At 38.1% G+C, this 15,264-nt stretch overlaps 1 protein-coding gene across 2 annotated transcripts in view; it reads right to left on the bottom strand.

Annotated features, from left to right (window-relative positions):
- PLCG2 (phospholipase C gamma 2) overlaps positions 1–15,264 on the bottom strand; it is a 438,832-nt gene that overhangs the window by 241,016 nt on the left and 182,552 nt on the right. For both annotated transcript variants that reach the window (XM_053700715.1, XM_053700707.1), the window contains one exon: positions 6–149. In XM_053700715.1, coding sequence (XP_053556690.1) covers positions 6–149 — 144 coding nt within the window. The remainder of the gene's footprint in view (positions 1–5; positions 150–15,264) is intronic.

The following is a 15,264-nucleotide window of genomic DNA, read 5'->3' as shown; positions in this document are numbered from 1 at the left end:
ATTACCTTCTAAACTCAAAGTGTTCAGTACAAACTGATTTCCATAAAAAATGGTAAAGCAACATTCTTCTTTCAAACGGGAAGCTCGACCACGCTCAAAGTCCTTTGCATTTTTTCCTGCACGGATTTCCTTAATTTCCACAAGGTCCACTGTAATAAAATAATGAGAGGAAACAGTTTTATCAATGCAATAACAACTTCAATAATACATTTTTAGCAGCATGAAAACCATATTCTTTTCAAAGAACACAATGCTTTATTGTATTTTAAAAAAAACTGTTTGTATGAAAACTCATTACATTTAGCTTATCAGGAGGATGTACAACTTTATTTAGTGCATAGTTTTCAGTAGACTAAAGCCGTCAATGTTCCACTGTAAGACTAAAGAATAATAACACATATTGAAAAGGCTATTAACACTTTTTGTTCAAAAGTTTTTGTTTTAAAGTCTTCTGTAAGGATATTTGTAGATGAATTCCTTGAGGGAAAAAGTCTCTTTCATTGTTTGCAAATACATGGTTTTAATAAAGCTTAAAGGGATATGAAATCCATTTTTTTTTCTTTTAGGATTCATATAGAGCATAAGATCTTAAACATTTTTCCAATTTACTTCTACCATCCGATTTGCTTAATTCCCTTGGTATCATTCGTTGCAGAAGCAGCCATGCATTACTGGGAGCTAGCTGAACATCTGGTGACCCAAATACAAGAGGCTTAAATGTGCAGCCACCAATCAGCAGTTAGCTCCCAGTAATACTTTGCTGCTCCTAAGCCTACCCAGGTATTCTTTTCAATCACTATGCAAACTTTTGGTATTATATAATTTACAACACTCTTTTGGTAATGTTTGTGTATTTTCTTTATAAGGAAAACTAGTCTTAACTCCTATATATATTTCTGAGGTTAAACTCATTTTACCTCAGCATTAAGAAAAGTTGCAATATGACCATGTTATAAAGACTTATGCTTCAATGCTACAGTCTAGAATTTTCAGAAAGTTTCCTAACCAGATACTTGCCAGACATGAACTTTGCAAAGCAACCAATATTTTTTTATTATTATTTATTGATTGATATGTTTTTAAACCTTGTCCAGTTTGATTGTTTCCCATCTTTTAACCCTTCCGTGACTGGGTTATAAAGTCTACATCGGAACAATGTTCCGATGTAAACAAATTGAAATCATGCGATTGTGTAAACGATCAAGAGATTTCAATTATGGGATTGGGTCTTGGGGGCGTCCCTATGACGCTAGGAATGCCCTCCAGACCGCGATCAATCCTGCAAACGCAGCTGGCTTCAGAACAGCCGTTGGCTATGACGTTGTATTCCGTCATAACGGCTTTAAAGCCCAGGGCCGTTGTGACGGAATACAACGGCATAACTGCGAGAAAAGGTTCAAAGGAAACTGAACTGCAGATATCATAGCAACCATTTTGTTTTCATAAAAATCTCCTAACTAAGGTATTGTAAACATTATTCTGGAACTCTGGAAATCCAGTTTGCAGTCATTGCTCCTTCCTTGATTTTTTTCACAGTGGATTTATTTCTTTATTTTTTACTTTTTTTATTGAATTTTCCAACATATCATGACAAAGATAACGACATAAAAAGAAACAATGAATAGAAAACAAAAATAGACATAAATTACGCATAAATGATTAACAACTAGAATAAACAATACACATCTTACTAAAGAGAAGAGAAAAGAAGAGAAAGAAAACACTGTAGTATATCTTCTGAACCCCATTATACTCTTGGTCAGTTCTCTTTTCCAAAACCTTAACACAGCCATTCTCTTCTTAAATTAACTTCCATAGTGAAGTTCAAATTTCTTAAAGAGAAAATAATTTGTTTTTGCAAAGTAATATCCAATGATTTTATATATGATTCTAATTTTTTTAAAAACATTTTTTTATTCTAACCTTCTAGTCTAATTGAAATTCAACTTAATGAATAGCAATTGATTCAATATATACTTTTTAAATTCTGACAATTTGGGTTATTTATGGGATTTCCAATATTTGAAAGGGACAGTCTACTCCAGAATTTGTATTGTTTAAAAAGATAGCTAATCCCTTTATTACCCATTCCCCAGTTTTGCATAACCAACACTGTTGTATTAATATACTGTTTACCTCTGTGATTACCTTGTTTCTAAACCTCTGCAGACTGCCCCCTTATTTCAGTTCTTTTGACAGACTTGCATTTTAGCCAATCAGTGCTGACTCATAAGTAACTCCATGGACGGAAGCACAATATTATCTATATGGCACACATAAACTAACGCAAAAAAGTAAAGGAGCACCAGCCGGGAAGGAGATAATCAAAGTTATTTATTTATCCATGTACAATCAAAGTAAAAAATCTGGAAACACAGGCTTAAGCAAAGGAGGTCAGCAAAGAGAGTGCAGCTGACGCGTTTCGGCAGTTGCCGTATTCAAAGCTGTTAACACAAAATAAAAATGAACCAATATTTAAAACAAAGAGCCTACTCCTATTAGACAGTCAATGAATTACTAAATTAGTACTATGTGTGCTAGTATAAGTGACGTCATTAGCGGCAGTACATAATATTCACACAGAGCAATACAATTTGTAATGTAATACATAATATTATAACATCCTTGGATCAGTGACAATAAATTATTAATCATTCAATACAATCTGTCAACTGCACAAATTACCAAGGGTCCTAATCGGTATTATTGTACTAAATTTCAGTTAAAGGACACTAGATTTCAAGAGTTATAATATATCAAACCCTGGCTAAGAGGCAAACATGTACTTAGCTATTACTAATAATTGTAATAATGTAGAAAAGCGTGTATGAGTGTTGCTATAAATACTATGTTATGAATCTGGATTATACGGTATGCTAAAACCCAGCTTTTAATTATGGGATCCTTAAAGTGACAGGCATATTTTAATAAAATTCTTGACCTAGAAGGGCCTGTTACTGGCATGAGCAAAACGTATAACCAATGTAAACTATGTGAAAGTACCTAGACCTTCAAAAGACCTCATAGGGTCAGTATTCCCCTTCTTGGAGGGGCAAATGAACAAGAGATATATAAAACTAAATTTGGAACGGGCAAATGAACAAGAGATATATAAAACTAAATTTGGAACATATGCTAATTAGGTATTCCTTTGGCTAAATGAACTCATGTTATGGACACAAATGATGTTGTGCCAAAATGAGCTATCACACGGAAGTAATGTATCTTACCTACACATGAGGGTCAATCGAATCTTAATGTAATGGACACATTATAAAAAGAGAACATGGGGCCCAATAGGGACTGTAAAATATAGAAAAGCATATTATGTTATAGTGGAACCAAAATAGATAGGAAACTGAAAGAAGGGGACCTTTTATTCCCAAAAAATTATCATGTCATAATCAGAATTGAGGCCTTTGGGATGTCTAGTTTGGAGCTTAAATATCCAAAAAACCTCCCTTTTTCCCAGTAATCTTTCTCGATCTGCCCCCCCCCCCCCCCCCCCCCCCGTTGGGGAGAAGTGAATTTTTTTATGCAGGTCCATCTAAGTGTGGCAGCACTCTTGGCATGTAGCTGTGCAAAATGCTGGAGTAGTGGGGTACTGACTGTACCAGATTTAATACTGGACAAATGTTCCCTGACCCTCAATCTCTCTTCATGGGTCATGAGTCCAACATACTGTTTGTCTCAACTTGCACAGGTAATTAAATAAACAACAAAGGTGGACCTGCAATTGAGGCAGGAGTGTTTTTGGAAGGTATGCCCTGTGACCGAGGATTTGAAGAATTCACCTATCTCTGCTCTTTCACAAGCCACTCAAGTGATATTGTGGCACTTGAACATCCCAAACGTGGTCAGCCAGGAAGACCTGGGACTCTCCTGTACAGAAAGTTTGGTAGGGGCCAGTATGTTGCCGAAAGATTTGCCTCTTTTGTAGGCAAATTTACAATTTTTTTCTGATAGGTTGGTTAGGCCATCATCTGCCTTCAGTATTGGGAAGTGTCTTTTTATAATATCTCAGATACTGTGATATTGTTCTGAGTAATCTGTGATAAATAAGACATTATCCTCCACTGAGTTCTGGACTTTACCTGTTAGATTGTTTTTGCACAATAGATCTACTCTTTTTTGTTTCTTTTTTATTGCCTTATTGATCACATTGTCACTGTAACCTCTCTCTTTGAGATGTGTTACAAGGCCATTGGACTGCTTTTGATAGTTACACTCATCCAAACAGTTTCATTTGAGGCGTATAAGCTGGCCCTTTGCTATACCCTTGAATACGCTCTTCGGGTGACAACTGGTGGGGTGCAAAAGGGTATTGCCTGATATTGGCTTTCTGTAAACATTGGTAGAAACCAGTTTACTCTCTGTGCCTGACAATATTATGTCCAAATAATGTATACTTAATGGATCCCATTCATGTGTAAAAATTATCCCTAGGTCATTCACATTAAGATATTGAACAAAAGAACAAAGGTCCTACTGATTGCCATTCCAAATAAACAGGAGATCATCAATAATTTGAGCTGAAGGGGTTCCCATCTCCATAGATGTGGAACCGCTCCCACCACCCCATAAAGAGGTTGGCATAGGAGGGGGCGAATTTCGCACCCATAGCAGTTCCACAAATCTGGAGATAGGACCCCCCCCCCCAAACTCAAAGTAGTTGTGACGTAAGAGAAAGTCTGTGACTCTCCAAAGTCATATAAATCAGCATTGTCCCCATGGTATTGTTCCATGTAATAGGCTATTGCTGAAAGGCCCTTGTCATGGGGGATGGAAGAGTAGAGCGCCTTAACATCGATAGTTAGCCATTTATACTCTTTGTTCCAAACTATTTTGGAGACCAGATTCAAGACATGTGTAGTGTCACATATATAGCTCCATAATTTGGCCACCATAGGTTGTAAAATTTGATCCAAACACTCAGACAAGTGTTCGAGTAGGAACCCTATGCCACTAACTATTGTTCTGCCAACAACATTATCCAAAGATTTGTGTACTTTGGGTAGGTGGTTGAAAGTAGGTGTGACGGGCAACAACTAGACAAACTAGTTGTAACTGAGAGTACAACAAAGTTTAAAGAGAGAATAATTCCACTTAGTATTATCAAACTTTAACTCTACTTACTTCATAAAGTGTTCAAAATAATAAAATTGTTCCCAATCATTCATACATTAAGGTTTATTAATTCAACTAAGGAACTCACACTTATACAGTAGCAAAGGCTGTGAATTTAAAACCACTTAAACTCTGTGGTTTGCATAATAGCCGTTAAGTAAGTATGTCCACTATTAAATATCCTCAATCCGTTATGAATTTAAGTTAACTAAGCCCTTACAATCCGAGGGCTGCATTAATATTAACATATAGCAGTGAAGGATTAGAGGACATAAGTTTAACTACTTATTAAACTAATTTTCCACAAGAGTAAGCAAATTAAAAACGGACAACAGGAGAGACTAAGCTGCCCCTGTCGGACCCCTGAAGCGCGTTTCACGAACACTTCCTCTGAGGGGGTCCGACAGGGGCAGCTTAGATTCTTTCTTAATTAGATTCGTTTTTAATTTGCTTACTCTTGTGGAAAATTAGTTTAATAAGTAGTTAAACTTATGTCCTCTAATCCTTCACTGCTATATGTTAATATTAATGCAGCCCTCGGATTGTAAGGGCTTAGTTAACTTAAATTCATAACGGATTGAGGATATTTAATAGTGTACATACTTACTTAACGGCTATTATGCAAACCACAGAGTTTAAGTGGTTTTAAATTCACAGCCTTTGCTACTGTATGAGTGTGAGTTCGTTAGTTGAATTAATAAACCTTAATGTATGAATGATTGGGAACAATTTTATTATTTTGAACACTTTATGAAGTAAGGAGAGTTAAACTTTGATAATACTAAGTGGAATTATTTTCTCTTTAAACTTTGTTGTACTCTCAATTACAACTAGTTTGTCTAGTTGTTGTCAGTTGTTTCACTGAGTAATTCACTTCAGGTTTTGCTGCTTTTTTACTAAATTTAAAATTCTAGTATTTAGAATATCATTCTCAATAGCAAATATATGTAAAACCTGGTACCATTTCTACTGCTCTACTCCCCCCAACCCCTTGTCTCTAAATAGTAGGTGTGACGGGGTTGGACACTAGGAGATATTCACTGGTATCTTTGTTGATAAGGCCTTTGTGCAGACCATCATCAATCAGATTTCTTAGTTTACTTTTAAAGAGTTTTGTGGGGTCTGAACTCAGGACCCTATAGTCATGTTGGTTAGTTAGTTGTCTAAGGGCCTCATCTACAAATTTCTCCTTGTCCATGACTACCACCGACCCACCCTTGTCGGTGGCCCTGATGACCAGGTTTGAATTGGAATGCAATTTATCTAATGCCTCCCTATCGGCCATAGACAGATTGTATTTAGGTTTTTCCTGTTGGTAACCTAGTTTTGTGAGGTAACTCTCTACTCTTTTTTGATTTTTTTTTATGATAGTACCCCTGCTTTGTATGGGATAAAAGGTCGATGTACATTTAAATTTGGGAGTGCAATTGGTACCAAAAATATTTGCATACAAGGGGTCATTATTTAGTGACTCGAGAACTGACAGTCTACATAGGTCTTGAAAATCTAAATTGCCTATGTTGGATACGTCATGGTCACTAGCTTCAATAGTATTCTGTGTCATGTCAAGGTCATAAGTCGCTGATTTGGAGGAAAAATGTTTCTTTAAGGTAATTTTCCTTATGAACCTGTTCACATCTAGTAAGTGGCCTTACCGCAAATCAACTTACGTTATGAACCTGTTCACATCTAGTAAGTGGCCTTACTTTAAATCAACTTACATAAATTTCATAAAGGCTTTTTTCTATGGGACTTCCATAGCACCGGTATTACGAGTTTGTCCAGGGAGGCCAAAAAGTGAGTGGTACACCCTCTACCGCCAAGATTCCTAACGTAATAAGCATAAAACTCATAACTAAAGTGCTAAAAAGTACACTAACACCCATAAATTACCTATTAACCCCTAAACCAAGGCCATCCCGCATTGCAAACACTAAAATAAAAATATTAACCCCTAATCTGCCGCTCACGACATCGCCGCCACTATAATAAACATATTAACCCCTAAACCGCCGCCCTCCCGCATCGCAAACACTAGTTAAATATTATTAGCCCCTAATCTGCCTCCCCTAACATTGCCGCCACCTACATTATACTTATTAACCTTTAATCTGCCGCTCTGGACATTGATGCCACCTACATTATACCTATTAACCCCTAATCTGCTGCCCCCAACATTGCCGCCACCTAACTACATTTATTAACCCCTAATCTGCCGTCCCCAACGTCGCCGCCACTATTCTAAATTTATTAACCCTTTAAACCCTAACCCTAACATCCCCTAACTTAACCTATCATTACCTAAATTATTCCTATTTAAAACTAAATACTTACATATAAAATAAACCCTAAACTAGCTACAATATAACTAATAGTTACATTGTATCTAGCTTAGGGTTAATTTTTATTTTACAGGCAAATTTGTATTTATTTTAACTAGGTAGAATAGTTACTAAATAGTTATTAACTATTTACTAACTACCTAGCTAAAATAAATACAAATTTACCTGTAAAATAAAACCTAACCTAAAACTACACTAACACCTAACACTACACTACAATTAAATAACGTACCTAAATTAAATACAATTAAATAAATTAAATACAATTAGCTAAATTAAAAAAACAAACACTAAATTACAGAAAATAAAAAACAAATTACAAAATATTTTAACTAATTACACCTAATCTAATAGCCCTATCAAAATAAAAAAGCCCAGAAAATAAAAAAAAACCTAGCCTAAACTAAATTATCAATAGCCCTTAAAAGGGCCTTTTGCGGGGCATTGCCCCAAAGAAATCAGCCCTTTTACCTGAAAAAGAAATACAAACAACCCCCCCCAACAGTAAAACCCACCACCCACACAATCAACCCCCAAATAAAAGCCTAACTAAAAAAAACTAAGCTCCCCATTGCCCTGAAAATGGCATTTGGATGGGCATTGCCCTTAAAAGGGCATTTAGGTCTATTGCTGCCCAAAGCCCTAACCTAAAAATAAAACCCACCCAATACACCCTTAAAAAATCCTAACACTAACCCCCAAAGATTCACTTACCGGGAGAAGTCTTCATCCAAGCGGCAAGATGTCCTCAATGAAGCTGGCAGAAGTGGTCTTCCAGACGGGCAGAAGTCTTCACCCAGACGGCATCTTCTATCTTCATCCTTCCGACGCGGAGCGGCTCCATCTTCAAGGCAACCGGGGCGGAGCATCCTCTTCAATCGATGGCTTCTTGCTGAATGAAGGTTCCTTTAAATGATGTCATCCAAGATGGCGTCCCTTAGATTCCGATTGGCTGATAGAATTCTATCAGCCAATCGGAATTAAGGTTGAAAAAATCAAATCCTATTGGCTGATGCAATCAGCCAATAGGCTTGAGCTTGCATTCTATTGGCTGATTGGAACAGCCAATAAAATGCAAGCTTAATCCTGTTGGCTGATTGGATCAGCCAATAGGATTGAACATCAATCCTATTGGCTGTTTGCATCAGAAAATAGGATTTTTTCAACCTTAATTCCGATTGGCTGATAGAATTCTATCAGCCAATCAGAATCTATGGGACGCCATCTTGGATGATGTAAATTAAAAGTACCTTCATTCAGCAAGAAGACGTCGTTGGAAGAGGATGCCCCGCGCCGGATGTCTTGAAGATGGAGCCGCTCCGCGTCGGAAAGATGAAGATAGAAGATGCTGTCTGGATGAAGACTTCTGCCCATCTGGAGGACCACTTCTGCCCGTCCGGAGTTCCACTTCTGCCGGCTTCATTGAGGACATCTTGCCGCTTGGATGAAGACTTTTCCAGGTAAGTGAATCTCGGGGGTTAGTGTTAAGATTTTTTAAGGGTGTATTGGGTGGGTTTTATTTTTAGGTTAGGACTTTGGGTAGCAATAGAGCTAAATGCCCTTTTAAGGGCAATGCCCATCCAAATGCCCTTTTCAGGGCAATGGGGAGCTTAGGTTTTTTTAGTTAGGGTTTTATTTGGGGGGTTGGTTGTGTGGGTGGTGGGTTTTACTGTTGGGGGTTGTGTGTATTTTTTTTACAGGTAAAAGAGCTGATTTCTTGGGGGCAATGCCCCGCAAAAGGCCCTTTTAAGGGCTATTGGTAGTTTAGGTTAGACTAGGGTTTTTTTTTATTTTGGGTGGGCTTTTTTATTTTGATAGGACTATTAGATTAGGTGTAATTAGTTTAAAGATCTTGTAATTTGTTTTTCATTTTCTGTAATTTAGTGGGGTTTTTTTTGTAATTTAGCTAATTGTATTTGATTTATTTCATTGTATTTCATTTTGGTAATTTATTTAATTGTAGTGTAGTGTTAGGTGTTAGTGTAACTTAGGTTAGGTTTTATTTTACAGGTAAATTTGTATTTATTTTAGCTAGGTAGTTATTAAATAGTTAATAACTATTTAGTAACTATTCTACCTAGTTAAAATAAATACAAACTTGCCTGTAAAATAAAAATAAACCCTAAGCTAGCTACAATGTAACTATTAGTTATATTGTAGCTAGCTTAGGGTTTATTTTATAGGTAAATATTTAGTTTTAAATAGAAATTATTTAGTTAATGATAGTAATTTTATTTAGATTTATTTAAATTATATTTAAGTTAGGGGGTGTTAGGGTTAGGGTTAGACTTAGGTTTAGGGGTTAATAAATTTAGAATAGTGGCGGCGACGTTGGGGGCGGCAGATTAGGGGTTAATAAATGTAGGTAGGTTGCGGCGACATTGGGGGAGGGAGATTAGGGGTTAATAAATATAATGTAGGTGTCGGCGATGTTGGGGGTAGCAGATTAGGGTTCAATAAGTATAATGAAGGGGTTGGCGATGTTGGGGGCAGCAGATTAGGGGTTCATAAGTATAATGTAGGTGTTGGCGATGTCCGGAGCGGCAGATTAGGGGTTAATAAGTATAATGTAGGTGTTGGTGATGTCGGGGGCAGCAGATTAGGGGTTAATAAGTGTAAGATTATGGGTGTTTAGACTCGGGGTTCATGTTAGGGTGTTAGGTGTAAACATAAAATGTGTTTACCCATAGGAATCAATGGATCAGCGTTACTGAGTTTTACGCTGCTTTTTTGCAGGTGTTAGACTTTTTCTCAGCCTGCTCTCTCCATTGATGTCTATGGGGAAATCGTGCATGAGCACGTATAACCAGCTCACCGCTCACTTAAGCAGCGCCGGTATTGGAGTGCAGTGTGGAGAGCAATTTTGCTCTACGCTCACTTCTTGCCTTTTAACGCCGGGTTGAGAAAAACCCGTAATACCAGCGCTGTAGGAAAGTGAGCTGTGAGAATAAACTGCAAGTTAGCCCCGCATCCCTGTTACTGCAAAACTCGTAATCTAGGCGTCTGTTAGGTGCTGTGCAATGGGTTCTTGTGGGGCATATCTAGAAACATGAGATGTCTTTTTAAGTATGGAGGTGGGTAGGTACCAATTCCTTGGGTCTCACTGACTGTTGGGGTTGTTGTGCTTGAAGCATGCTCTGACCTGACTGCGGTGTGGTAGAGGGTGGATTATACAGTGGTTCTTCTTCTCCTGAACTGTCGCCTTGTGAATCTGTTTCATTGTCAGTAAAGCGTATTCTTCTGTTTTGTCTCCCCCTACGTCTCCCTCTATAGCCCCTACCTCTCCCCTCTGATCCAAAACTCTGATTAAATTCTTTCCTTTTTTGAAACCTCTCTTATCTGTTCCAAATGTACACAGTATTATTCGTATAATCCAATTAATCCCGTACATATTTGTTATGCTTACGTTCTAGCAAAACATTTTTAGCTTCTGAAACAGCTTCCTTTAACAATAAATCAAATTTTGGGTAATCAGAGTTATCACAACTTTTGTTCAATTCATTTTGTATAGACAGGGCTCACTCGGACTTCAATTTTTGGGGTTCCCCAAATCTCTGAATGCCTGTGGTGCTACTAATAAGTATCGTTCCTCCTTCCTGGATTTAGTGTGAGGTATGCTGCTGCAAATGACCGGCTTGTGTCTCTCTTGGAACCCGGAACTCTGCAGAGAATCAGTCTCTTGCACTGATTGGACCACTGCCCTCTGACAACCTGAGGTGTGTTTCTCCGCGGGCCAATCCTTTGCAACGCTTGGGGGTGTGCGGGTCCTAGTGCTCTCTTGATAAGTCCTGCTTCCGTTAGACTCCAACGAACCTCTAGGGCTTCAGTGGACATAAACTAATGCCCACTAGCTGTGAAAAACTGTCAAAATGCAGAGGCAGCCTTCAAGGGCTTAGAAATTAGCATATGAACCTACCTAGGTTTAGCTTTTAACAAAGATTTCCACGAAAACAAAGCAAATTAGAGGATAACAGTAAATTGGGTTGTTTTTTTAAAAATTCATGTTTTATCTGAATCATGAAAGTTTAATTTTGACTAGACTGTCCCTTTAAAATAATTTACCTTCTGAGAAGAATAGCTGTGTTGAATAACATTGCCTTATTATAATTATTACTATTATTATGATTATTATAGTCTTCATAACTAGTCAACAACTATTGTACATAATTTTTCCTAACTTTGCTTGCCCAAAAAAACAAATTTGACTCCAGAATCTCTGTATTATAGGACAAAACAAAAAAACAATGCAGATTAGCTGCTTTCACAAATTTGCATTTCATGCAACAAGCTTTTACGGCATATTTATCCCAAGAAAAGAATATACAGGTAGGTGTAATATACATTTGGTATTCTTTATATGTCTCTGCTATTTATATGTTTTTGTGACACTCTAACATTAAATGCAGCTCTACTTGATTAGTATCTACAATGCCCCACTTGAATCTAATAAATTTAAAATGACTTTCTTCCTGAGATTTCATTAATAATTTATATATGCTAGAAATTGAAAATTTACCATGTTTAAATAGGATGCAAACTGAGTGAAAGTTAATTCCTTCCCAATCTATCTTTCCCAGTTTTAGAAGTTTCCCAGCATAATGCCTTATCTGTAAATACAATAAAATTGCTTGTTTGTAATACCCTTTTCTCTCTTACAGACATCAAATGATTTAACAAAACTGTTCCCAAGATCTATTAGTTGGGCTATATATTGTACCCCTGATTGTTCTCATTTCACAGATCTCCAAGACTCATTTCCTATATAAAGTCAAGATTACCTTCAATTGATAAGGAGGCCATAAAATTAATGTTCAAAATTATACGTCTTATGCCAAGCTATAAACCATTCTTTAAAGGGACAGTCTACACCAGAATTTTTATTGTTGTAAAATATTGATAATCCCTTTATTACCCACTAGTCCTAAAGCCCGTGTACACGGGCCATTTTGTGCAGTACAGCAGTTCCACCCCTTGATCTCTCTTTAGCCCCCCTCTCTTTTGCACTCTCCCCCCTCTCTTTTGCTCTCTATCTCTCCCTCTCTTCTGCTCTCTCTCTCACCCTCTCTTCTGCTCTCTCTCTCGACCCCTCTCTCTAGTTTGCTCTCTCTCTCTCCCCCCCCTCTTTTGCTCTCTCCCTCCCCCTCTTTTCCTCCCTCTCGTTTGCACTCTCTCTCCCCCTTTATTTTGCGCTGCCCCCCCTCTCTTTTATGCTCTCTCTCTCCCCCTCTCTTTTACTTTCTCTCCCCCTCTCTTTTGCTCTCTCTATCCCCCCTCTTTTGCTCGCTCTCTCCCCTTCTCTTTTGCTCCCTCTCCCACTCTCTTTTGCTCTCTCTCTCTCTCCCCCTCTCTTTTGCTCTCTCTCTCCCCCTCTCTTTTGCTCTCTCTCTCCCCTCTCTTTTGCTCTCTCTCTCTCCCCCTCTCTTTTGCTCTCTCAGACCCCCTCTTTTGCTCTCTCTTTCCCTCTCTTTTGCTCTCTTTCCCCCTCTCTAATGCTCCCTCTATCTCTCCCCCTCTATTATGCTCTCTCTCTCCCCCCTCTCTCTCTCCCCCTCTCTTTTGCTCTCTCTCCCCTCTCTTTTGCTCTCTCTCTTACTCCCCCCTCTCTTCCCCCCTCTCTTTTGCGCTCTCTCTCCCCTCTCTTTTGCGCTCTCCCCCTCTATTTTGCTCTCTCTCTCTCCCCCGTTCTTTTGCTCTCTCTCTCCCCTCTCTTTTGCTCTCTCTCCACCTCTTTTCCCTCCTCTCTTTTGTGCTCTCTCTCTGTCTCTCACTCCCCTATTTTGCGCCCTCCCCCCTCTCTTTTGCGCTCTCTCCCCTTTCTTTTGCTCTCTCTCTTCCCTTTCTCCCCCTCTCTTTTGCTGTCTCTCTCCCTCTCTTTTGCTCTCTCTATCTCCCCTCTATTGCTCCCTCTCCCCCTTTCTTTTGCTCTCCCTCCCCTTCTCTTTTGCTGTCTCTCTCCTTCTGTTTTGCTCTCTCTATCCCCCCTGTTTTGCTCTCTCTCTATCCCCCCTCTTTTGAGCTCTCTCATGTCCCCCAAGCCCGGCCCAGTCCCGCCCAGCCCACTTCACACCCAGCCCAGCCCACACCATGCCCAGCCCCACCCCCGTCACACCCCCCCTCACACCCGGTCAGCCTAGACTGTTGAAGGCAAGGTGTGTTTGTCCTTGCGCAGTCTCTACTGCGCATGACAGCTTCAGACAAACACACTTGGTCTTTTTTATTATAGGATTCCCCAGTTTTGCATAACCAACACAGTTATATTAATATACTTTTTACCTCTGTGATTACCATGTATCTAAGCATCTTCTGGCAGCCCCCTGATCACATGACTTTTTATTTATTATCTATTAAATTGCATTTTAGCCAATTAGTGCTGTGTTGTGCTGACTCTTAAATAACTCCACAGGCATGAGTACAATGCTATCTACATGGCCCACATGAAATAGCAGTCTCCTTTTGTGAAAAACAAATAAAAAAGCATGTTTATAGGCTTAGGAACAGGCAGAAATGTAGAGGTTTAAATGTTATAAAGTATATTAATATAACAATGTTGGCTCTGCAAAGCTGGGGAATGGGTAGTAAAGGTGTTATCTATCTTTTTTTAAACAATAACAATTTTTGTGTTGACTGTCCCTTTAATAACCAAATTTTGTTTAATAATTTTTAGTAGATTTTGTAAGTTAATATGTGGAAGAGCTTTCAACGAATATGGAAAAACAACAAATGTCTCATAATCTAATGAGGTATAATGGCCCATGTCCATAAACCAATCAAAGACATGTTTAAAACTCCAAAAGAGCTAAACCAAACCATTTTTATTTTTTTAGCACCTAGTCTTCTCCTTAATATTTAGATTGTTTGTCTTCTCCATAAGAATTTAGGAATAGGGTAATTTATCGTGCAGATTTCCTTCTTCAAAAGTGAAGATTGAAAAAACATAACATTTGGGAAAGCTGACCATATAAAATTAAATTAACTTTTCCAACCAATTATCTAGATCTTTTTTAAATCTCTGAATCAGTGGCAAAAAGTTCAATTTATACCAATCCTTCAGGTCAAATTAAAATTTCAGCCCCAAAATATGAGATTGCAACCTATGGTTCTTTAAAAGGGGTCACTAAAGAACTCTTGTTCTTAGCTAACCACAGTATTTCAGTTTTAGATTTATTAATACCTTGATTGGTACCTCTGTGTAACAATATCTTTGAAGATTGAGTCATATTAATTAATAATGAGGATCCTAGTGAATTATATAATATTTGAATTACATTTAAAAAATCCACCTAAAACCAAATTTAACCATAGTTGAAAACAAATGATCCCATGTAAGTGAAACATAAGCTTTATATGTATCCAGCACTATGACTGTGGCATTCCTATTTAAGTCCATAGCTTGCTTCCTTTTTGCATTATAACAGCTAATACTAATTCAAGTTTTCTAATATTAGAAATTAAAGTTATTCCTTTCATAAAACCAGTTTCATCTGGGTGGATAAGTTCAGCCATAACTGGTTGTAACCTTGTAGTTAAAATGTGTGTGAAAATTTTGTAATAGACATTTAAGAGGGAAATCGACGGATAAGAGTCCAAATTATTAGCTTCTTTGGACACCATGTATGAAGCAGCGAGAGCCCTTGCGGGGCTGGTTAGCACATGCAAGCTTGCTTCCTGCAATGTAAGAAGCAGCGGTCATTAGACATTGACAGTCCCTTCACTCGCGTAATTGGTAATGTGAATGAAGGGGCGGGCATTACACACTCACCGGAGTGTGTATTGATTAATACGGGCCAGCGGACGA

Source organism: Bombina bombina, chromosome 1, assembly GCF_027579735.1.
Source record: "Bombina bombina isolate aBomBom1 chromosome 1, aBomBom1.pri, whole genome shotgun sequence".
In the NCBI taxonomy this organism is placed as follows: Eukaryota; Metazoa; Chordata; class Amphibia; order Anura; family Bombinatoridae; genus Bombina; species Bombina bombina.
Note: the sequence above shows the minus strand (reverse complement) of the source record. Positions and strands in the feature narration are given on the sequence as shown.